General features: G+C 36.1%; 2 protein-coding genes across 2 annotated transcripts; both read left to right on the top strand.

Annotated features, from left to right (window-relative positions):
* Positions 1 to 13: 13 nt before the first annotated feature.
* On the top strand, positions 14 to 10,584 carry LOC121971368 (plastid division protein CDP1, chloroplastic-like). Its single transcript, XM_042522603.1, has 12 exons — positions 14 to 445; positions 2,035 to 2,148; positions 2,239 to 2,376; positions 5,876 to 5,980; positions 6,062 to 6,184; positions 6,256 to 6,624; positions 6,708 to 6,806; positions 6,878 to 7,009; positions 7,664 to 7,729; positions 7,808 to 8,569; positions 8,640 to 8,830; positions 10,287 to 10,584. Exons 1-12 carry the CDS (start codon positions 182 to 184, stop codon positions 10,369 to 10,371), a joined length of 2,448 nt encoding a protein of 815 aa, XP_042378537.1. The 5' UTR covers positions 14 to 181; the 3' UTR covers positions 10,372 to 10,584.
* A 3,294-nt stretch (positions 10,585 to 13,878) lies between these two features.
* LOC121971358 lies at positions 13,879 to 19,925 on the top strand. The gene is made up of 9 exons (XM_042522593.1): positions 13,879 to 14,530; positions 14,678 to 15,218; positions 15,385 to 15,484; positions 16,902 to 16,970; positions 17,559 to 17,658; positions 18,468 to 18,544; positions 18,947 to 19,008; positions 19,110 to 19,227; positions 19,344 to 19,925. The coding sequence occupies exons 2-9, from the start codon at positions 14,887 to 14,889 to the stop codon at positions 19,431 to 19,433; spliced, it is 948 nt and encodes a 315-aa protein (XP_042378527.1). The 5' UTR covers positions 13,879 to 14,530; positions 14,678 to 14,886; the 3' UTR covers positions 19,434 to 19,925.
* Positions 19,926 to 24,287: the final 4,362 nt, after the last annotated feature.

Raw genomic sequence — 24,287 nt, 5'->3', positions numbered from 1 at the left:
GCCCATTCCCAGCTCGACTTTGACCTATTTGCTCCCGATCTATTTCATCCCATTTCCCTTGGATGGAGCTCGGCGAAACCCTATTTCGTTACCTTGATCTCTGAGCTCCATGACGGTGTAGCCATCTTCCGCAGATCGGTTGCCTTCCATGAAGGTGGTTTCTTAGATTTGCGTGCTTGCGATGGCATTGTCTCCTGCGGTGCTTGGCTTACCGGTCCAATGGCGGAGCTGTCTACACCCTGCTGAGAGAAGGAGGGTCTTGGCTATTTTCGGCGCCTCCTATCTTGGGGAAAGAAGGCTCCACCGGGACTCAACTCCAGAGACCAAGTCGCTTCCCAGCCGGATGGAGGTCGCTGGACAGGGGAAGATGAAGATTCTTGAGACGCCGAACGTAGGCAATGGGAAAGTCCGAGATGGGGTAGACATTCCTGTGACTTGCTTTCAGGTGAGACATCAACTTAATTTTTGTTATCGTGTTCATTACTCCTTATGATCTCTTCGTTTGGTTTAGTTCATTGATCTTATTCGTTTGTTTTGGTTCATCACTTGTCACCACTATGCATTTTATATAACTTAATTTGGGTGGGTCTTGTATTTGGCATGCCAGGATCCTTGAGGACACAGAGACTTACTTGTTTCCATACTAAGAGTGAATGTCGCTTGTTTTGCCACAATGTTATTCTTGGAAGGAGTAAGTAGTAGTAGATTTCCTGGAAAACCTGAAAGATAGACAGACATCGTGCAGTTACAAGAGCTTAAAGTACTCTATGTCTGTGGTAGCCTAATGCTACAATTTTCAATATTGATACCGTCATAGTTTGTGTTTATTTCCTAGTTTTTTTTTGCCTATTTGGTTAGTGGTAGCAGAACTTTTTGGTTCATGACTTCAACTGAAGAGTGATTTCACTAAAGCATATTTTTTACGAATAGCCAACCTCAAGCAGGATCAGCTGAGATGGCTCTGAATAAGTTGGTTCCAAAATGATTTTCTCCTGAGAAGTTGGTTGTGATCTTTTATTGGCTCAAGATCGTCCGAAACCCATGAAAATGAACATGGGGTATATGAAGTTGTGCTTTGATTGACAACAAATATATATGTATATAAGGTCTATTGAAAAAGTTGGTTGATATGAATTGTTTGTTTGAGAGAGATATAGAAAATGTGACAGAGATGAGGGATTTAGAAAAAGAAGTATATCTTTTGATTAGCATTTAATTATCTTTGTACGGTAGGATCCATAGTTTGCCTGCTTCAAAGAAGCACCAACTTAGACGTAATGTGTCTGTTGCTGAGATGTGTGGGGTTGAGAAAGAGCATCTGTAAGTATATGAGAGTGATTTCTAAATTCTTTTATTTTACATCTTTTCCCTTGTTTTTTTTACAATTAAATGTTTTACTGGTGAGTTCTGATATTGCCTGTTTGAGCCAATCAGTTCAACCAACAACATACAAGTTATGATGCATGTAAATCCATCATTTGTGTTTCCAATAATTATTCCAATAATTGTTGACAAAGGCTCGTCATCTTGCCTTGTCTTCTATGGTACACCATGTATGGAGGGCTAGAAATAAAAGTTTCTTTGGTGAGGGTCAGTTAGATTGTGAGAAGATTTTCAGCCGTATGCAAATTCATGTATACCGGTCCTTGGGAGTATACGCTGATTTGACTCTTTGTCATAAGTCACTCCAAACGGCCAATTCTTATACTCTTGGTCCGAGCTATAAAAATTTTAGTTATAAAAAAAACAATTATTCCAATAATTGTATATCCATTTTGACCAATGGGCGAATGTGCAAGCATAAGTTTCATTCTTGTTTGAGTAATAGCTCCAATATCATGCAAAGACTAGTAGAGAGTTTGTGTGGCTGGAACTAAAATAGCTACTATCAGAGTAACAAAAAGAAAAGCAACAATTTATTTCCTGATTTAGCCTATTGATTCAACCAATATGCAATAATTGATTATTTTGATTTTGTTTATGCACTCTATGGGCTTGGGTATAGTTCTAATAAATATCATCACAAATTTGCAGCTTCTAGGTGTTACGGTGAAATCTGAAAAGGATGAGATTGTTAAAGCAGTAATGGAGTTGAAGAGTTCAGCAATTGAGGACGGCTATACAACTGACATAGTTGTTTCTCGACAGGTCTATAATGGTGTTTTTGAATAGTTTGAGCAATATAGAAGCTTGAATGAGAACATTGTAGTAGTATGAAAGTTCAATGTATATGTGTAGGAGCTCTTGATGGATATTAGGGATAAACTTCTATTTGAACCTGAATATGCTGGAGATGTTAAAGAAAAAGTTCCTCCAAAATCTTTTCTTCGAATTCCTTGGTGTTGGTTGCCTGGGGCTCTATGCCTTTTACAAGAGGTAAGCAAGACTTCTTCCATCTGATAAATAAGGGCGTTGGAAGTTTGGTTTTTAGTAACCATTAACTATATGCAGTTGTGGATCATTTTTTAAATTGACATGCAAATACTCTTGAAGTATTAATTGCTTTATGAAATCTATCATCAGTTAGTTTAATCATGTTCTATATGAACTTGGTGAAGTAATGCTTTGGTGTAGCACTAGAAAGATATTTCGATTTTAGTTATTGTGTTACAACTAAATGAACCATTTGGAACATCTTTAGCTCGACAGACATTGTTAACACCCAAATAGTCTTGTAGGAAGTTTCATGGGTATCGTGTTGCAAGAAGAATGGAAGGTGTCTTGCTTCTGTTTCATTGTAGGCTTCACATCTGAGATTGTTATCCACGTTCACGCTTATTCCTTCACAAAAGTCCCTTTGTCACCTGCTTTGGTTAAAATAATCTTCAATAATGTGATATCCTAGGCAATGCCTATGCCATTTATATGTTTACATACCATAAGAGACTTATAAAAACTTTGAAATAAAATGGACATCATATGTTAATAATTTCTCATTATAATTATAGCATGTGATAACCAATAAGATAAGTGACTTTGATGCACTTTGATTTGTTCTATTTGGTAGATTCAGAATATTGGAAAACATGACTAATTTTTCATCTTTAAAGTATCATTTTGTAATTGAGTTTAGATCTATCATAGCATGGTACAACTATTGTATCATGTCGTGCCAACATTCGACATGCTTTAAATCCTTAAGCTTGTGCTTTAGATCAACTAATGAGTTTTAATTGTAATCCTCTTGCATTTAGCTTACTTCCAAATATAAGCCTATGATAATTAAAAGTCAAATTAAAATTGTTATTTACTAGTGGTGAAATATGTATCATGCATCAAATGAGAATATTGGTTCTTGGAGCTTCATTTCCTAGTTTGATCAATAAGATCTAGATTAAATAATGCTCCTAGAACTTCTGGTAGTAGAACTACTTTCACCAATTGTCCATAAATATATATTTGTTAACTATCTGGAGTTGGATTTAGATTGTGACAAGTAGAATTGGAAAGGACATTGGTGGAGTTTAATTTAAATTTTGACCTCATGGTTGTGAGGATTGAGATACTACCCATGAACATTAAGAGGTTCATAGGTTTGGATTATAGCATTAGAGTGTGAGAATGTAAGATTCTATAATTTTAATAAAATATTTTAGGATTATATATGATATATTCATCATATGTATTAATTAATATGTAGTATTAATCTGAACATTTAAAATATTATTCAGATTATAAATATATGAAAAATACAATATAATTCTTAATGCTCCATTTTTTTATTGCAAGTAGTAACTTCATAAGATGAGTGATAGTGATAAGAAGGATGATAATGTCAATAATTAAAATCTACTTGAAAGGTAAAAGAATCTTGTATAATTGAAAAATACATTTCAAATTCTATAAAAAAAAAGGGCAACCCGGTGCACGAAGCTCCTGCCATGCGGGGTCCCGGGGAAGGATCCATTGTACGCAGCTTTGTACGCAGCTTTACCTTGCTTTTTGCAAGAGGTTGTTTCCATGATTCGAACCCGTGACCTTTTGGTCACATGACAACAACTTTACTTGCGCCAAGGCTCCCCTTCACATTTCAAATTCTATGACATGAAAAATTATTTTCTATAACAAATATCAAATTTTGAAATGCATACTGAATGTATATACATCTCTCCGGTCAGGGTATTTGGGATTGAGATTTTACTTAGGAATGATAAGCATGAGATTGGACCATATGTTCATAAGATCCTGAACTATTTCAGCTCTTATGATCTAGATCATTTAGGTTAGTTTGGACCGTAAAATCCTGTCTCTAACGCAATCTTTACTACCTTGTGTGGCTTCACTGCGCTTTGAGATTGGACCTATTAAGGTTGCTTATAGATAGCAAATTCAGAGAAAATTTAGACATATGTAGAACATTGATAAAGATAAAGTGGGATTGTTAGTGCGAGTGATTTAAGCAATGCCTTCTGCAGATATGTGTAGAGTGATATTGGTTGGACAAGATTTTGGTACAAGGCTAGAGGAAAGGGAAGTATTACCAAACATGCCCAGAGGTTCTTGAATATAGATCTCAAGTTTTTGCCCCATATACATGCCTCTGAACAAAAGGGCTTACTCCTAACTAGTAGACCGATGGTGTGTCTAATACTGGAGGGCTTACTAAGAAGGTCACCATTACATCATATTGCTAAGTTGTGAGATTTTCTTGTTGATGATTATAGGCCCTTAGGCTTCTGAAGGAGGAAGATGACCAAATCGGTTAAAGAATCAAGCTTGAGGTTGCTGGATCTACCCAGAAGCAAAAACAAAGATATCTAGAATCTTCACTCTGAGATATTATTCTTGGAGGAAGCTGAGATGATAAGAGAAAGCTAACAGAAGATGAATTGAAGAATCTGCAATTTGCTGAATTTTGTGCCTGTAGAGAGATGCAGAAGCAGGTGATGTTAGTTCTCACAGAAGAAGAATTTTGTGGAAAAGAATTTGCGTCGGAAATAGGAAAATTGGTGGAATCACTATGAGGGTGCAGTCGACAATTTGTATATGTAGAAGGACACTGATATTTTCTGCAGTGGAGGAGAAACTAGGACACTACCAAGAAACAATAGTGAGCAACAAGTCTGATTTCAAAACCCAATCAATCTCCTCTCTATCTACAGTGACGGAAGGACTGAGTAAATGCCCTGCCAAACTGACGGTGGCATGATGCTAAGAAGTAGCTGCAACAAAGAGGAACTGTGATGAAGATGATGCATATATTTGTTATGCAGAAATTTGTAAAGATTTGCTACGAGATGAAGCTGATGAATTGAATGTGGTGTGTACAATAGCATGCATTGTGAAGATGAGAGGGGATTATCCAGGTGCGTCAAGGTTCATTGTGCAATGCAGACAACTGGTGTAAAAGACAACACAATCATGCACGGGAGATCCTCGGAATGGGAGTTGATGCCATGTCATTTGGAATTTTTCTCTAGTGCTGTACATATATATGTTATCTTTTGATCGATTTACATAGACCCTTTAACTATTTACCAAAAAGCCATAATAGATGCAAAAGTAAACCAAGTTCAATGTCCAATCATCCAATCAAACACATCGGTTGATAAAAATTCATAGAAATTGAGACAATCCCACTTCATGGAAATCCCATCAAAATTGACATACTCTGATGCTATTGAGGTGTGACAATATGATTGACCTCACCGACTCGGTATGCTATACCTATGGGCATTCAAACTGTTCTTCCCAATTGGTATAGTTGGCATCTCCAACTTCTATCCGCAGCTGCATAAATATGCACTGTTATCAATTAAGCGCTTACCAACTTTTTCATTATGTCAAAACAGGAGATGAAATTCTACTGTAATCTTGCCTACTTTGCATTGTTTTCTTCTGAGAAATGTGACAGGTGATTCGAAATCTGATGCAGGTAGGAGAAGAAAAGCTGGTTTTGGAAATTGGCCAAGCAGCTTTGAAACTTCCTAATGCAAAGGCATACAACCATGATTTGCTTTTCTCGATGGCTTTAGCTGAAGTAATGCATTAGCCAATATATAAATTCAATTATTTTGTACGATTGTTTTATTGTGTTTGATTGTTTTTCCCTCTTTGACAGTGTTCAATTGCCAAGGTTTGTTTTGAAAAAACAAAGATTTCTGAAGGTTTTGAAGCACTTGCACGTGCTCAGTATCTATTAAGGAGTAGCATCTCTTTGCATAAAATACCATTATTATCACAGGTAATTATCCTTCTTAATGATTTACTTGAGAGTTCTGCATGAAATGACTGTTTTTGATGGAGCATTCTCAGATTGAAGAATCCTTAGAGGACCTTGCGCCTGCTTGCACATTGGAGCTTTTGAGTTTGCCACATTCTCCTGAGAGTACTGAGCGTAGGCGTGGAGCATTAGCTGCATTGCAAGAATTGGTTAGACAGGGTCTGGATGTTGAACCTTCCTGTAGAGTTCAAGATTGGCCATGTTTCTTAAGTCAGGCTATGAATAAGTTAATAGCACTTGAAATAGTAGATTTGCTTTCTTGGGATACTTTGGCTGTTATTCGCAAGAACAAAAAATCAATCGAGTCTCAGAGTCAAAAAGTAATCATTGATTTCGGATGTTTTTATTTGGCCATGATGGCTCATATTGCTCTTGGGTTCTCAACAAGAAATACTGAGATGGTATTATCCTTTAGCCGGTGACAATGGTTTGTTACTATTTTATGCCATTATTTAATCCAAATTTCATGCTTATATTAATGTAGATCACTAGAGCAAAAAACACATGCGAGTGTTTAATTGCATCAGAGGGAGCAACAGACTTGAAGTTTGAGGAAGCTTTTTGTTCGTTTCTTCTTGGCCAGGTATTTTATTCTGGGTTAAACCTCTGTCATTGTTCATTTACATATTTATTTATGAGTTGCTTTGTCTTCAGCATGGGACGATGGAGGCTATTGAAAAGCTTAACCAACTTTTAGTTATTAGAAGTTCTACCACACACAATTCACTGTCGAGTATGAGCGTAATGGAGAAGAACAAGGACACGGGCTCTCTCAATCAAGCATTGGTATGTGTGTTTTAATCTGTTACATTCTATCTTTATTGAGCTAAAGATCACTGTCAAGCTGAATTTCTTGGCTACTTTGGTAATTAAAGTAGTTTTAGGTGTTCGAGTTATGTGCCAATTTCTACCTAAAAAATAGTAATACTTTCAGAATAATTTACATCTATGATAATTGCTAAAAGCAAGCATCTAAGTTGGTCCAATGACACATCTATCAAAAAGATTATTTGGTTAATGAGCTGTATACATGTATCTTTAATTTAATTGTTACTGATAAAAGGTTTAATTTTGTAGTCTTAATTGCATTGTTTGATTCTAGGATTTATTGCCCAAGTTTCAAATAACCTCTTGTAACTTCTTGGAATTATGAAAGTTTTAGTCTCTTAAATATTGTTGTACAAAAAGCGAAAAGCACAGTCAGATGATTGTTGCTGATTCTTGAATTTTCTGCATAATGTAAAACTGGACCTTTTCAGGTCAAGGTCATGTTAGCATTTTAAGCACTATAAATTTAGTTGAATTTTATGAGGGAAATGGTAGACGTGATTTGGGATCACTTCCATGAACTGTTGTGTATAAGCATATTAGTTGCTGATCAGAGAATTTTCATTAAGGTTGAAATTGTCTTATGCCAGACGAACTACTGAAATTTACCAGGAAAATTGGTTGAAGGACGAAGTTCTTTGTCTCTTTCCAGATACACGAGATTGCTCCCCTTCTTTGGTAAGTCTTTGGAGTGGACTGATGTCATATTGTGTAAGGTGTTTGCACAAATATCTAAGTTTTAAGTGTACAACATAGACCAACTTCTTTGGGAGGCCAAAGCGAATTCTTATCACCGGCAATCAGCAAATAGCTAAGAAAGCACTTGCTTCTACCATCCAGTCTGTATCATCGTTTGATCTTTTACCTGAGCATGGAGCTTCTTGCGGACAAGCCTTGCATGTTAGTTCAACGAACCATCTGGGTGAAGCTGTCAAGCAACTTGCACCGGTTAACTTGCAGATGCAAAAGGCAGAAGGTGGCACAGCTGGTACTGCTTCCTTGCGATCTCAGCTGAAAAATCTTGAGTCTGATCGTAAAAGATTCTGGGAAAGTTGGTTTATGAAAGGAGATACAGCTGGAATGATTGCCTATATGACTCTTTTTGGATGTATATTACTGGGTTCGTTTAAGCTCTTTGCTTTGCAATTTACTCATTCTAGAATTCCACATACAACGAAATCATATCAACCTCGCATTGTTAGTGAAGCTGCTGATATTAAATATTGCAAACCTGGCTCTATAGACCTGGGTATAACTAGTCAAATGTGGAAGTTCTGGGTAATGTTGAGCGAAAACTTTCAGAATAAAATTAATTTTGGAAGTTTGCAACAGTCATGGCCAAGTCAGGATGTTTCATCCCCTGTTTCAGCTTCTGTTGCAATAAATAAGCAGGAAATGCCAATCAAGGAAGCAGAAGCACTGGTAAAACAATGGCAATATATAAAGGCTGAGGCTTTAGGTCCTGAGCATCAAATTCAGTTGCTTCCCAGTATTCTTTCTGGAACCATGCTTATGAAGGTAAAATTTGAAGTACATGTTCTTTCCCCTTGTATCTTAACATCATTTATCTTATTTGGATACATGTTAGTGGCAAGATTTAGCCTCGTCGGCAAAAGTCAGATGCTGTTTTTGGAGGTTTGTCTTATTACAAACTTCTATTGTGCGTGCTGAGATCTTATCAGACGGAATTGATAGTGAGATTGCCGAGATTGAGGCTTTACTTGAGGAAGCTGCTGAGCTTATTGATGGTACTGAGGCCAAAACTCCAAGTTATTACAGGTTCTTCCTCAAACTAGTATAACCTAAAATCTGTTATATTACTTTCCGATGGAATTAAAAATCTGAAATTAAAATCAACAATTAGATTTGTGTTAAATTTAAATGTAACTATGTCAATGGTTTATGCACCTAAACTACTAGACCTTGCTTACTTAATGTGTTTGTGTTTAATTACCATATCTGAAATTTCATATTATCACTACTTAAAGGTCTTCTGGTGGTCAGAGCTAGCATAGTACACTTACATATACATGTTTTTGTAATTTATTAATCTGCTATAGCCATCTCAACATTTTTATCTATGCTACATTAAGGCTTTGTAGTTAATATTTTTTATTAATGGCTTGATAATAGATTTTATCTCCTTTGATTTTCAATACTGCATATAGGATGTCTATTTTGGTTCCATTGGGTTCACATTGACCAACACAACTAGAACTCCGATGTGGGAAGGGGTTGACTAAACAAAAAAAGTTGAAGAGAAAATAACCTAAGGAAAATATAAGTTTGATGGAATAAGAGATGAACTCCTCCTGTTGGTCTCACATGGTTAGGTGAGTCCTATTAGGTATTGTTAAATAGCATGGGCTCCATACTCTTAAATGCTTTGGTATTTTGAGTGAAGTTGGGTTTCTCATGGAATCTTAATATCAAACCAAGTCATTTACCTTGTGCAATGTTTAAACTGAGGAGGCATGAGGTAATAAACAATAACTTGTTCAGGGATATGATTAAGGCCGTCCTCACATGCTCAAGTTCCAAGGGATCCCCTATATAATTGAAACTCAATGTAGGTGTCCAAGTGTACTTAGGCTTTAGTTGATAGCTCTATGTAATTTACCCATTATTTTTTTAATTATGTAATCCTCGCATAACAAAGTGTCATTACCAGAATGTCACAATTTTTATTTTAAACCTGTAGAGGCACATAGCAATTACACAAACCTTCTTAGTGCTTTATTTCAACTGACACGTCTTCATTGATAGGGGATAAGCTTCAAAATGCCTCCTAAGAATTAATTGCTTTTTAAAATGCCCCTGAGGCTTCATTATTGTCAAATGCTCCCAAGTTATTTTCATTTTGCTGGCTAAATGCTTTCTTTCGATAACAACTGATTGATTTGAGTGGTAGTTTAGAAAGGCAAAATCAGCAATTCGATCTCAGAGGGGAAATTTTGATAGCAAAATATAAATGTTTGGGGACATTTTGACATTAATGAAACCTTTTGAAAAATTAAACTTTGCGGTTGTTTTTGGATATTTTTTCTTGTTGATGTTTTGTGCTTGTTTTTGCAGTTTAATTTATTATCCCCTTTTATAAAATAATGCTCTCAGTTTTTTTTTGGTCCATTCGTCTCTCTAATTTTCTTTTATTTTGCAAGTTACATTTTGCATGTATGTTAGATATGTGGAGTACTTGAGAGCTGATTACTCTTTTCTACTAATACATGCCCAGCTCATACAAAGTTTTCTATATTTTAAGAAGACATGAAGATGGTTCGTGGAAATTCTGTGAAGGCGGCGTCGAGAATCAAATATGACCCTGCTCAGATGCAGCTTTTTCTACCGCAATTTGTAGATGAGCCTATTTTAGCTCGAGATTAAACATCCATGCAGGTGGAAAAGTAATAAAGCACGGAATTTCGAAGATTAGTTGATTTTTTTTTTCTTTTTCACTATAATTGTGGATTCCATTGTTGCTGAACCAAGACAGAAGTTTCAATCGTGTGTATAAATGGAAACCTTATTTCTCAGTTGCTATTGAGTGGTATTCTCATGCTAATCTTGACTCTTGAAAACACGGCCCAACAGTTCATTCTGCTAAATTCATTTATTAACTCTTCTTTGGACAATCTGCAAAGTAAGGCAATGGAAACAGACTTCAATTTTGCAAAAAGTGCATGTTTTGATTCGTTTGTATGCTTGGATGATTCTTACCTAGGATTTGATTTTAGAAGAATTGTGAACATCTTCAATTACTCATCCTTTTAACAGTACCTAGTTTGAATAAGATCCTGCAGCCATCCCAACTTGCATATTGCTTTTGGTGATGCTGAGGTGAGCACACTAGGCTTTCCTCATGCTGCAATGACTCGGAGCTTTCCTGTCTCGGAGCCATTCATCTGTCTCTTTAAACCAGCAGGTAATCTCCTTCCTGTGAGTCTCAGTGCCTTAAGTCAGCTTATTCGTCACTTTTCGACTGGTAGCTCTAGCTTTCTTCCTTCTTTGTGGTCGTTGTGGTGTCTTTGCCTTTTTTGCACAAAAGAGTGCAGGAATCTATGGATTCCTTTCTGGTACCGGATCGTGGTGGAGCCCAGGAGAGGTTTAATTTGGGTGGGTGCTGAGTGCATTGAAAGAGAGCTTTTGGAAGATCTGTGGCATAGTTCAGTCGAGGAAACGTGGGCATAGGCTACATTGGCTTCTGCTGCACAACAAGATGCATGGAAGGTGAGTCAGCAGCTGTGGCTCCATTGCTTGTGGCCACCCAACTCCACTTAAGCTCCTCCTCTTGTAAGTTGCTTTTGTCTTGGTGCTTTGCCTCCATTGCTGCAATTTGCCTCCTTTTTTTTTTCCTCATGCTTTGTCACTGTCCATTCCTTTTTCTCCTACTGTACTAACTTTTTTTTTTTCTTTCTTCTTTCTTCTTTCTTTGCCCTTTAATTTGTTGTCCTCAGTGTTGTTCACTTTGCTCGTGTTGGTTGATGAACAGACAAATTAGGTTTGAGTTATTGGAGAATTTTAAGTCTAAAGAAACAGGTCTGTGCAAAACTCAATGATTCAGGCAGGGAATAAGTCTGAAGCTTAGGGGGAAATTGAATTTTGAGTGTTGCTGGGGGCATTTTGACAATCTCAAAATTATGAGAGCTAATTTTAAAATAACATACACTTGGTTTTAAAATTTATCCCAAAGTGCTTATTGACATTTTTCATGAAGAAGTTTGGAGTTTGATAATATTGAAGAAAGTTCATTAATAATTTATAAATAAATTTATTTATTAACATTTAAAATCTCAATTATGATTTTTTAATTTAAATTTATTTATCGTCTCGTAACATTTACTCCTTTAATGACATTGTAAAGTGAAAGATTCAAAGTTCCCTTTTTCGACCTAAAATCTTGGGAGTTTTGGATTCTTTTGGATTCATATGATATAGTCAGCTTTGCCTTTTGGTATGGGTCCATTTTTTGGTCGCATTCTTTTTTTTTTTAAAAATTTTATTTTATGGTATGTGACTTCACGGAGCCTTTTGATGGTCATGAACTTATTGCCTCTACAATCACCCAAACTTCATGGTGAATTTTATACTTAAAGAGACTTTTTTTTTATAAAAATATGTCAATGGGATTTATTTATGTATTTTTAGTTTAAATTAACTATTTTGCTATAGTGGCAAAACAAAATAGTTAAGCAGTCATTGGCTATGTGTGTTAGTGGGCTGTGGGAATTTATCACGTTACTTACTAGGTGGTATAGTGAAACTGGCTGACCAACACATGCAGTTTAGGTCAATTAGATGATGTGATTCAGTAAAGTCTATTAGATTAAGATTAATGAAATTGATTAGGTCGTATGATCCATCGACTTTGTGGAGATTGATGAAGCCTTATAGAGTAGTTAAGTCAAGTAAACTCATCGAGCCAGGTATGGGTAGGATAGGCCTATCATGCCAAATGAGATAGGCGATTGGACAAATTAAATGAATAAATTCCGTTGAATGGGTCGAACGAGTTAATCATGTTGTTTATCCTGAACAAGACCCCTAAAGAGTGATTCTAGCAAGTTGAATGAGTTGACTACTTGACTAGCTCTACAATGTGAGCATCCTAAATGAGTTGAGAAACATCAATCATTAACATAATTATACATTAACTGAGTGAAAAACATGGTAATGTTACATTAGTGGTTTCCTTATGATTGTCTCACGTTATTGAGAAAGAGTTCAATAGAAACTCAAATTGACAAGTACATGGATAGAATCCTGCAAAGATAATGAAATTCTCTATTGAGTTTTGATCCCCGATCATTATATTCATTATCCTATGTACTTATCAATTGAGCCAAATGAGTTGAGTCCAATATAATTGAGTGTGTTTAAGTGTAATTTTAAATTTATTTATTAATAATCTTATCTAGTAGAGTTAGATAGAAGCTTTTTATCAAGCTTAATTAATATTATTATTGTTTTTATAAATTAGATTAAATCTTTATCTAATATATGAAAATTATATTACTTTTTAAATTTTCAATATATTATAAATAATTTAATATTATTTTATAAAAATAATTTTTAATTAAAATTTACATATATTAATCAATAGATTTATATATAAATTATTGTGTATGTATATTAACAAATTAAATTTATTAATGTTTGAATTTCTTTATTTTATATATTCTTTTATGAACATAAATAGTTTTTTTTTATCATAATTGAATATTAAATTTAAATTTATTCTCAAAAATGAATCAAATAAAATATTTAAAATAATAATAATTTTTTCATTTCAAAAATTAATTTCTAATAATATACATATCAACTAAATATAGCCAACAATTTTGTCCATCTAAGCCACTCTATAAACCAAACAAAGAAAGTTTAAAAAAAATATTTTTTTATCTGATAGATCTTGTGAATATTGAGCATGGATCCTTCGATCCGTAAAATATAGATCAGAGGATGAATCATTTTTTATTTATTTTATACGTGAAATCATCACTCTCTATCAATGATGAAAAATAATTCATGCTTTGATCCACTTTCACGAATTCGAGGATTTGAGCTCGTGAATATTGGTCGACAATCTCAGAAGTCCGCGTTGAGGGGGACGCGATCTAGACAAAGATCACAACGCGAGCTGCCAGCCAACTTCCAGTGTTCTTGGAAGAAACAAAAACAAAAACAAAAACAGAGGATGTGTTAGATTGAAGTTGAACAACCCACCCAGCGAACCTTTGCTTCCGTTTGGAATCTTGCTCGAAGGCCACCATGAGAGTTGACGCCGCAATTTTAAACTCTCTGGCCGGCCCGTAGCCCCAAAAAACCAGCTCATGATGTGCGCCGCAGGATCTTGCCATCCCCACCGCCGCCATCGTCGGATCCACGTGTCGACGTAGTACGACCAACGCGTGGCCAGGATCTGCCATCCAACGGCCCGCCGTCCCCATCGGCCGCGAGAATCTTTGCCGCGAAATGGCATTCGCGTGATTAACCTCCATCCCAGGGGCGATTGTCAACTAAACTAGTCGAGGGAGAGGCGGAAGTGGAACGGGAAGGGCACTAACCCCCAACTTGCTGGCTGCCCAAAGTCCAATCTTTCGAGGAGGAAAGGAGGGGGCGATCGACATTGGGGGAACAGGCGAGTGGGAATTCCTTTTGTTGGTTGACAGCGATTAAGGGAATCGGGGAGAAAGGGTCGAAGGGGGAAAAGGGCGGTGGCCGCGCGAGCAGGCGGTATCGGCATCTTATTCCGTCTGCGGGATTCATATCTGAGCTTTCAAGCTCCAAGAATCCGGTTTTCTCCGACCGCTGTGCTCGGGAAGGAAGCGCCTTTTCCTTTGCTTTCTCATTGTGGAAGGAAAAAAGCAGCGGCGGTGCGGTGAAAGAACGAAAGCTGGAATCTCGCTACGCTTCTTCTCTCGCGCAGAGCCACCGTTTACCTTTGGAGGAAGAGGAGGAGGAGGAGGATGTCAAAGGCAGGTGATTGTCGTCACTGGTATCTTGCTGGTCAAGGCTAGGGTTTTAACTCTCGTAAAAATATATATATGAAAATGGTCTTTCTTCCCTCTCGAGCTTCTTGTCATCTTTGATTGAAGTTAACTGAGTCTTCGTACTGTTCTTCTGCAGGAACTAACCTTCATCCTTGTGTCTATGGGTCATTCCACTCCGATCAACCATAGTCGAGCTCCTCCAGTTTGGAACTTTGTTCCACTTTAAGCTAGATTTCAGAGATTCTTCAGAAAGCAATGAAGAGTAACTTGGGACGTTTTCGAATTGTGTGATAAAAGTGTAAAGTGTGATAGGTTTTTATTGCCTTTGGAGTTTAGCCGGTAGAGATGGCAGCTGATTCTAACATGGGTTCCTACCAAGCCAATCTGCCTCCTTCCTTCCATCATCCTCTCATGGTTTCTTTTCAGTCAGGCGCTAGAAATAGCTCGAGGGGCTTGAGTCCTGATGAAGTCTGCAGTTTGGGTGGGAACAACAGCATGGTTGGCATGTTTAATTCTCTGGGTTCTGGCTTGATCAATCATATGGATGCGACGACTTCAGTTCAGTACTCTGCGGGATCTATGCTACGTGAACCAGTGCCAGGGTTTACACATGTGTCAGGGTCGCCCGCATATTGGTTACAAGAAGAAATTGAAATTTTGCACATAGGCCTTATCAAGTATGTTATGTGGCATGCCATCTCTCAGAATTCTCTTAATTGTTGTTTGTTTTTGCTGTTTATCATGTTTTAGATTTATCTTGTGTGTTATGGCTAACATAAATGGTCTTGATTGTTTTTGTTGTTTATTTATGTTTCAATATTAATTTGTGTTGGTGAAAGACAGATATTCTCATCTCGTTGGAATACGAAAGTACACAATGATATCTTTTATGTTGCCTAAGAAGACTATAAGGGATGTTGCATTGAGGTGCCAGTGGATCACAGTAAGTTCTTTGTTCACAATGATAACTTTTATGTAAAACTCTGGGTTTCATTTATGTTTTCTATTTTGTAAATATATCGTTAGCTAGCTTGAATTCTTAAAATGGCCTTTTCCTTTTGGGCTTAAGGCTCTTGCACCAGTGCTACTTCTGGCTGCTGCCTCTGGCTCTTCTTACCGAGAAAACTCGGTTTCAATGTTTGTGCTAAACTATCATTCAATATTCAAATTGTCCTTTCCTTCACGTTGAGTTTAACATGTGGAATTATATACTCTCTACCAGAGCGACTTATACTCAACTTCTGACCCAGAAGCATGCTTTGCTTCGCCCTTTTCTATCATTCCACACATGACACATATTTTGTTATGTTGAAATATAATTCGTTCAAGAGGATATCTCTAATCCCAGAGCCCTCTACAATTGTTGCCTTAACTTATACTGGACTTAGCAAGTCGGGCAATGGCATCTGCACACAAACATAACGATCAATCATTTTCCATTGGAAAAAAAAACTTGTAGCTTGTCATGCTTACATTACTTCAACTTATATTTATTTGTCAACTATAGAAATAAAGCAATATGCAATTAGTGACCAGTCTGCCTCACTTGGCTTATTACCGATTCAAAACCAATCCTTTAAGAAGTGAAGCATATAGTTAGGATACTATGTTTGGTCGGATGATCTTTATCCTTTTTCATGTTTTTTGGTTGGATATTTTTCTTTTTAAATATGATCTTAAAATTTAGAGATTTTGGAAAGCTGAAACATGAAAAATAGTTCTTTTCACTTTTCCTTTTTCTTTTTTGGAAATGTGAAAGGCAGTGGCAGATTTCGTAATGAAACCAAAACCAATCCCATATTAGCTTTCCATTTTGTCCATTGAAATTCCTTCTCCCTTTCTATTCTTTCTTCTTTTACAAAGAACAACCATGTGCTAACTCTGTTCTTACAACATAAGTGGATTCATTAAATCTTCTTGATCTTCAATAAGAACTCAGCCATGCTTCATCGATATTTTTTTTCTTTTTACTTTTTCTTTTTGTTTTCAAACAAAACTCCAAAATATTGATATGTCAATGTATGGATCATAGTGGCCTTCATTTCAGTTAAAGTTTGCTTTCTTTGTCTATGTCCGATATAGATTGTTAGTTCAATCAATCATCTTTTTCTACAACAAAATTTATTTATGAACAACAATATACGTCTAATGTCCAAGTAATTATCTGTTTTAATACAACGATAAAATAAAGTTGAATGCACTTTCCTCTGGCTTGTGTTGATCAATGAATCCTCAAACCTGGAGGTATCAACTTAGAGACCATACGATTAAAGACACGTTATTGTTATTAGTGCTAAAAGATCATTAGGCATCCTTTTATCTATTTTATCTCTCCACCAACACATTGATCTCTCTTGCAGCACAAGGAAAATGGAAAAAGACAGAAGACGAAAGAATTTCATACAGCAAGAAAGGCAAAAGATATGCAGGTAACTCTTCGACATGTTTTCATCTGATAATTGTTTTCCAATAATCAATTCTCTTGTGTGCCAGTTTGCATATATTGGTCATAGGAATTGTGTTAAATGCTAATGAGTTTCTCATCAGCTTTTAATAAAACAGAAGACTCAGTCACATGATAATCTGGTATTCATGCATACCCGACCTATTTAATTCATGTTCGGGTACCAAATTATGCTTAATAATCAGGTTTGGGTCTTGTTTATGTTTGTTTACGACATGTACATGTTTATCATCCAAAGCAGGTATCGAAACAGGTTTAGTGGCATATATTTAATCCAATGTGATCTAGATAATACCCAATCCACTGCCATCCCTATCCCGCTTATTTACATGCGATCGAAATGTAATGTGATTATGCCTTTAGGTAAAATGTTTTTATTCATAAACATGTACAAACATTAGGAGAGAATTATAGCAACTGAATCTTTCAACTTTATCTTGATAGCGGTTTCACAATTAAGCTTATAAGCTTGTTTGCATTCCTAAAATTAGTTATAGCTTATTGGTTCCTTCAACAATTTATGATTTTTATCAGTGTTCTTCTAACACTTTAGGATAAGATCGGCGGTGCTCCCTCAGCAGCCAATATTTCCAGGGCTCCTAGATTGCTTTCAGGGAATCGTATGAAGATCCAGGATATTATACCATCCGAAGGTTAGTTTTGGAGCACTCGAGTCATATCCTGAAATTTTTGCACAACATACTAAGACTTGTTGCTTTTAACTCTTTCTTATTTAGTCTAAATAGCTTGTGATATACTTAACGCCGATCGGTTGCACCTTGTATCAGATTCGCTTGTTTCTGCTTTTGATACTATAATGGTTGCATGATTTTCTTGAACTCTAATTAGCTTTAGTTGATCGTGTTATGCCATTTTTGAAAATGTTATGCCTCGTTCCATACTCCCCTCTAGTTATCCAGTAACTGTATATTTAGTTCATACTTGATGGAATGGAATGGATAAGAGACATAATAGGAATATTGTATTCTTTAGTTTGGTTCATTGAATAGAATTGAATGAATCATTTCATTTCTACGTTTGGTTGGTAAAAGTTCGGCACATCCATTGGCTTAGCCAACTTGCTCGGTTTGTTTGGTCCGACCTAGTTTGCTAGGTTCACTATACTTGCCCTATCCACCTAGCCTGCATGGCCCGCTTGGTCCACCGTGTGTGTTCAAAATATGTATTCTTGGAAAATTAGATAGAGTAGAAATAGATATTCTTTGGAGAGTGAGAAAAAGTTAAAGAACCATTAAGGAATAATAATTCCATTGAAATTGACATTCGGTGTTCATTTTTGTTAACCGATTTAATAATACTTATACGATGAAAATTCATAGGAAATTGAATAAGCTATTCACGTGTTTTGATTATCGTTTCACTTTGTTTTTTTTCTTAACTAGTGTTATGTTGTCTTCTCTCTTTTTAGTTTGTCATTATATGTTTCTTCCTTGTCATACAGCTCCCTCTTTAGAGCGTATTTTGGATGAAAATGATAAAGTTATGGACGAAATTGTAAAAAATATTAACCGAGGCACGGTATGTTTTCTTATCCTTTTGTAATTGTTGCTTTTCTATGATTTGAGTCTTCGAGTCACATTTTTTTTGGTGGAATATATTAGTCCAATCGTATTCCTGGTCGTAATGGCTACTTTCCTCTTCCATCCTACTCATCCACCCAAGTAAACAAATGACTTCGGAAATTTGTATTCTTAGAGATGCTCCTAAGCATTTAATTAAGATACGTAAATCGTAGTGTTACATCAATGTGTTGATGATTTTTGAGATTTTATGGTTTAATAATCCCTTGGTAACTAGCTAATTAGTTGAATAATCTACTTGTTTGCCAAAGGATATGAGAAACTCTAGTTCTTTGTGGTTCTTATTTGTTCATTATCTATACTTTTCGGTTACTAAGTGTGTACATTCTTGACGTTGCAGTTAGAGGAGAACGTTAACATATTTCGTTATGTGAAAAATAACATCTCGATCGTCAATGATAGGTGAGTTGCCTCTTCTCCCTCTTCTTCGATCACTTTCATCGTATGAGATTACATTGTGCGAATTATGATAATTCGTAAAGTGTCACCCCTACTACTTGCAGAATAAGTGCAATGTCTTCGACATTGGACAAATTTCCTGGATCTATGAGACAGATGCCTACTTTGCAAGTATTTGTAAATGATGAGCTTCTCGCAAGTCTTATCCATCGCACTGGAAATGTAAGATCCTGTTTTGCGTTTTACATAGGAGTTTTAAGGTTTTGACAAGTCTAACATGAACTTTCATACGATGGAAACATCGAACTGAGTCACTTGCACATTTTTCATTTCGGAAGGTTACCGGCCTTGCTCCTCCCAGAAAAAGCTATCGGTTGGACGCAACGAGCATCAGGCCGAACATAGGAGGATTTAGAGAGCACACATAAGCTGTCTGTGTTCATCTGCCGACGAGAAAGCCCCCTGTAACGGCTCCAAACCATGGAATGACATTGGGCATCAAATTCTCTCTGAAGCTAAATTGTTTGCTGGATAGTTGGGGGTGTAGAAATCAATAGGTAGAGGAAAGAAATAATATAAAGTTTTTTTATGGTCATTAGGGGGCTCACCTCGGTGCGGAAAAAACAATGGTATCTGTATGTTGTCGATAGGTTCAATCCGGAAAATGTGGACTGAGAAAAGGTCATATGTTTCTTGATCGATCGTTGATGTGACCAAGTGTATGACGAAGCGTATGGTGTTTATTTCCGATGATCGATCGTTGATGCTTCTTCGGAGGTTGTGTTTGTTGTTATCTCATGTAGGCAAGGTCGAATGTTGGTTTAAGTTAGTAGGACTTAAATTTGAGTAAAATAATATCATACTTACACCTACATTAAAAATGAGGCAATTTTTCAAAGGGTGTCTTTGAAGTTTGAAAATGTCTAAAAGATGCACATAAGTTTTATTCTTCTTAAAAAATGCATTTGATTTCAATTTTATCCGCAACTATCGACATTTGTTTCTTCTCTTTCCTATGCGTGCCACCATCTCTCTTGTCTTTCCTCTCCTATGTTTTTTTCTCTCGAAGTGATTTATGTCAAGTGGTAAGTATGGCGACATAGGTTGCTTGAGATTTTGAGTTTGAGTCCTCTTAGTAATAAATAAATCTTTCTTTAAGGGTCTGTTGATTGAAGTACTGTCTTGACAGTAGGATCTCTTATTAATACAGTGATATTGTGTCTAAAAAATCTCTTAGCAGTTTTTTGATATAGGATCGTTTTAGCGGTGAGATCAGTCACTATAAAATGTTTATCTAGATAATTTTTATCTTCAGGGTTGTGATGTCATGGTAGGACATTCAAGTTGTCACTTAGTTATCCACGGTTCGAATCTCAACTATGATATATTTGTAGAAATTTTTCCTCCAAATGGGGGACGTAATCAAAAGATGCTGAGCTTTTGGGTTGGCCGTCGCGTGCGCTTCCTTATTTATCCTGGTGATCGGTAGAAAACTTCCCTGGAACCGGACTGATCACTCCTAGAGATAGTCAAAGAGGCTAACTAGGATTATTATTATTTTTTTCCATCTCCTATTTGAATATACAATATTTTTTTTCTCAACTTTTTTTAAAAAATTATATCATCCTCTAAATTAATTTATTTATTTTCAAGAGGAGGTTAATAAAATATTAAAATTATTTTGTTCTATTTTTTTTAATATCTTCTATTTTTTAATATCTAATTATAAAATAACAAAAATTTAAAATAAAATAAAATAAATAACATGAACAAATTTATTAATAAAAATAATTAAAAAATAAAATAAAAAATTATTTTGATGTTGATTTTTAAAAATTAACACTATAGTTTAAATATAAGTGATTATGGTGTCGATTTTCAAAGATTAGCACCACAATATAGGTTATGATCACACATTATGGTGCTAATTTTCAAAGACTAACGCCATAGTAGTGTTGGTTTCTAAAGACTAAAATCATAGTGTTTTGAAGGTTTCAAATCGTTTTTAAGGATTTGAAAGAGTAAATGAGGGTTTATTTGAACTTAGGTTCATCTAATAAACTCATAGGAGTTAGAATAAGTCTAATTATGTCTATTAATAGATTTTGACTAAAATTCATTAATGAACCTAGGAGACTTAGGGGGCGTTTGGTTTGTATTTTCCACGTTGTTTTCTGTTTTCATTTTCTGAGAAAATGAAAAACGCGTTTGATTTGCGTTTTCCACGTTCATTTTTAAGAAAATGAGAGAGTGTTTTCTAAGAAAACGAAAAACGCAGAAAAATCATTTTCTAAAAAATGAAAAACGCGCATTTTTCAGAAAATAAAAATAAAAATGGGACAAACCAAACACACCCTTAGATTTTTAAAATTTTATAATGAGATGATAGTATGAAGTATGTAGAAGGGATATGGTGAGAAGTCCTAGTCCTATGTCTCCTACATGAAGTTATAAGCTCGTGTCAATTGACATAAAGTTTGAAATTTTCTTAACTTTTTGAGCAATGTTATGAATCCTTTACGATGATAATGGAGGGCATATTTAGACTCCTGAGTACTGTAGAAACCTACATGAGTTGGAATGAGCTCGATCGGAGCTCTTTATGTCCATCAATGAGTTTTGACCGAAACTCATTAATGGACCTAGGAGACTTAGATTTCTGAAAACTTACAATGAGATGAAAGAAGTTAGTGTGTATAAGGTATATATGGTGTTCAATACTGGTCCTAAGACATGTAGGAAAAATTATAGTCACGTACCAACTAGAACAAATGTTGGTGTTTATTTTTGAAGATCAATATATAGTATTAGTTCTGATCACCAATAGTGGTGTTGGTTCACTTTGGTACTAGTCTTTGAAAACTAGCACCACAGTGCTATGAAGATTTCAAATTGTTTTGAGCACTATTGGGACGACTTTAAAAGAGTAAATGAGGGTTTATTTGGACTTGGATTCATCTAATAAATCCATAAGAGTTTAAATGAGTTCAATTAGAGCTCTTAGGTCCATCAATGATTTTGACCAAAACCTATTGATGGACCTAGGAGACTTAGATTTTTGAAATTTTATAATGAGATGAAACTGTGAAGTATGTATAAGAGATATAAGGTGAGAAATCCCAATCATGAGTCTCCTATACAAAATTATAGGCACATGCCAATTGACATAAAGTCTGAAACTTTGTAAACCTTTTGAGCAATATTGGAAATCCTTTAAGATGATAATGAAAGACATATTTAGACTTATGGGCATTGTAGAAACCTACATGAGTTAGAATAAGTTTGATCGGAGCACTATAGTCAATGAGTTTTGACCAAATTTATTGATGGACCTAAGGGGCTCAATTTTTTAAAATTTTATAATGAGACGAAAGTGTAGAATATATGGAAGGTATATATAATGATAAATCTTAGTCCTCAATCTTCTACATGAAGTTATAGATTCGTGCCAATTGGTACAAAGTTTGAAACTTTCTAAACCTCTTGAGCAATACTGGGAATTCTTTAAGATAATAATAGAGAGTATATTTAGACTCCTAAGCACTGTAAAAATTTACGGAAGTTAGAATGAGCCTAATCAAAGTTCTCTAAGTCCATCAATGAGTTTCCACTAAAACTCATTAATGGACCTAGGTGACTTGGATTTCCAAAAACTTGCAATGAAATGAAAGTGGAGTATGTAGAAGGGATATAAGGTGAGAAATCCTAGTCCTGAATCTCCTACACGAAGTTATAGGCTCGTGTCAATTGGTATAATGTCTAAACTTTTCTAAACCTTTTGAGCAATATTGGGAATCTTTTACAATCATAATGGAGGGCACGTTTGGATTCTTGGGCACTACAAAAACTTACATGAGTTGGAATGAACCTGATCGGAGCTCTCTAAGTCCATTAATAGATTTTGAGCCAAATCTATTGATGGATGTAAGAGACTTGGATTTATGAAAACTTGCAATGAGATGGGAAAGGTTAGTATGTAGAATGTATATATAGTGTCCAATAGTTGTCCTAAGAAACTAAGAATCGTAGGTAAAATTATAATAGTATGCCAACTAGAACAAATGTTGGTGTTGATTTTTGAAGATTAGCACCATAGTAGTGCTGATTTTCATAAACCAGCACTAGTGTTCACTGAGGATGAAACATGTGAGAAGGATAGAAAAAAGGCCACACCAAAGTTTCAGTACTACGGAGAAACATCAACTAATTATTATTTTAGTGCCAATACATATCATCAAATAAATTGTAATATAAATTGTCCTATAATGCTACACAAGAAAACCATGACAAAATAAAACATAAAACTCAATTGAAATCTAAAATATTTCACTCAACACATGTTGAATAAAAGTGAATGGAGAAGATGTGGAAGAGGAAAGTGGCTCCATTATGAATGAGACTTTAGTCCCATACTAGGAGTTTCATGGCATGATGGTTGGTTTATATTGATTCACATGCATTGAGGATGTGAACAAATGTATGGGGAGAGACTCTCTCTCACGCGTGGGTGCATAGGGGGTGCAAATCCAGGGCCCGGATTGCACTGAACCATGTTGACTCGTGTGCGGGCACGACCTGCGCGTGTCGAATGCTGGACCGGTCAGGGCAAAATTTGCCCAAGGGGAACAACCAACATTTTGCCACGTAAACATTTTTGCTGCTGGGTAACTGATGCATTAAAGTCGAAATTAATGTACAATCAAAATGGTCGAATGATAATGAGTGAAACGATGGGCGTTTCACTACTTGACAAAGTAATGGTCACTAATCAACCATTAACGCTGTCGTTGATCTGAGCTCCTATATAAGGAGGCTGTGATCACAAGCAAAAGATAGACAACAACACAAGCTTCTCTCCACCTTCATTCCCTCGTTCTCTGTCGTGCAACTCCTGCTCGGCAGAGTGCCCGTGATAGCATTTGGGTGCCTCTCAATTCGCCGTGACCACTAGTGCTTGGTGGAATCACGGTCAACCGTTGTATCCTGGGAAACAGATGACTCGAGAAAACCTCGAAGCACTGCCGGAGGTGGGGCAAATCTGTTTCAAGGAAACTGCGACTCTCGTAAGCCTCGGTCAGTTTTCCCGGTCGGTCTCTTCATCCGTCCAGCCTGTCTGCTTCGCCCGGTCGGCCAGTCTGCTCGCCCGGGCTGCCTTTCACCAGACCTGTCTGCCTTTTGCTCGGCCGGTTTACTTTGCTCGACCTGCCTGTCCAGACATGTCTACTCGCCCGATTTGTCTTTTGCTAGACCTGTCTGTCCGCCCGACACCAGATCGCCCGGCC

Source organism: Zingiber officinale, chromosome 1B (assembly GCF_018446385.1).
Source record: "Zingiber officinale cultivar Zhangliang chromosome 1B, Zo_v1.1, whole genome shotgun sequence".
NCBI lineage: Eukaryota > Viridiplantae > Streptophyta > Magnoliopsida > Zingiberales > Zingiberaceae > Zingiber > Zingiber officinale.
The sequence above is the reverse complement of the archived record's forward strand: the minus strand, read 5'-3'. Positions and strand labels throughout refer to the sequence as shown.

Excerpts from the sequence above, each read along its gene's own strand:
- LOC121971368 (XM_042522603.1), top strand. The coding sequence starts at position 182 with ATGGCATTGTCTCCTGCGGTGCTTGGCTTACCGGTCCAATGGCGGAGC. Across the intron at positions 5,981-6,061 it reads TCTCGATGGCTTTAGCTGAA|TGTTCAATTGCCAAGGTTTG; the intron begins GTAATGCATTAG and ends CCTCTTTGACAG. Across the intron at positions 6,625-6,707 it reads CAACAAGAAATACTGAGATG|ATCACTAGAGCAAAAAACAC; the intron begins GTATTATCCTTT and ends ATATTAATGTAG.
- LOC121971358 (XM_042522593.1), top strand. The coding sequence starts at position 14,887 with ATGGCAGCTGATTCTAACATGGGTTCCTACCAAGCCAATCTGCCTCCT. Across the intron at positions 17,659-18,467 it reads GGATATTATACCATCCGAAG|CTCCCTCTTTAGAGCGTATT; the intron begins GTTAGTTTTGGA and ends CTTGTCATACAG. Across the intron at positions 18,545-18,946 it reads AAAATATTAACCGAGGCACG|TTAGAGGAGAACGTTAACAT; the intron begins GTATGTTTTCTT and ends TTGACGTTGCAG.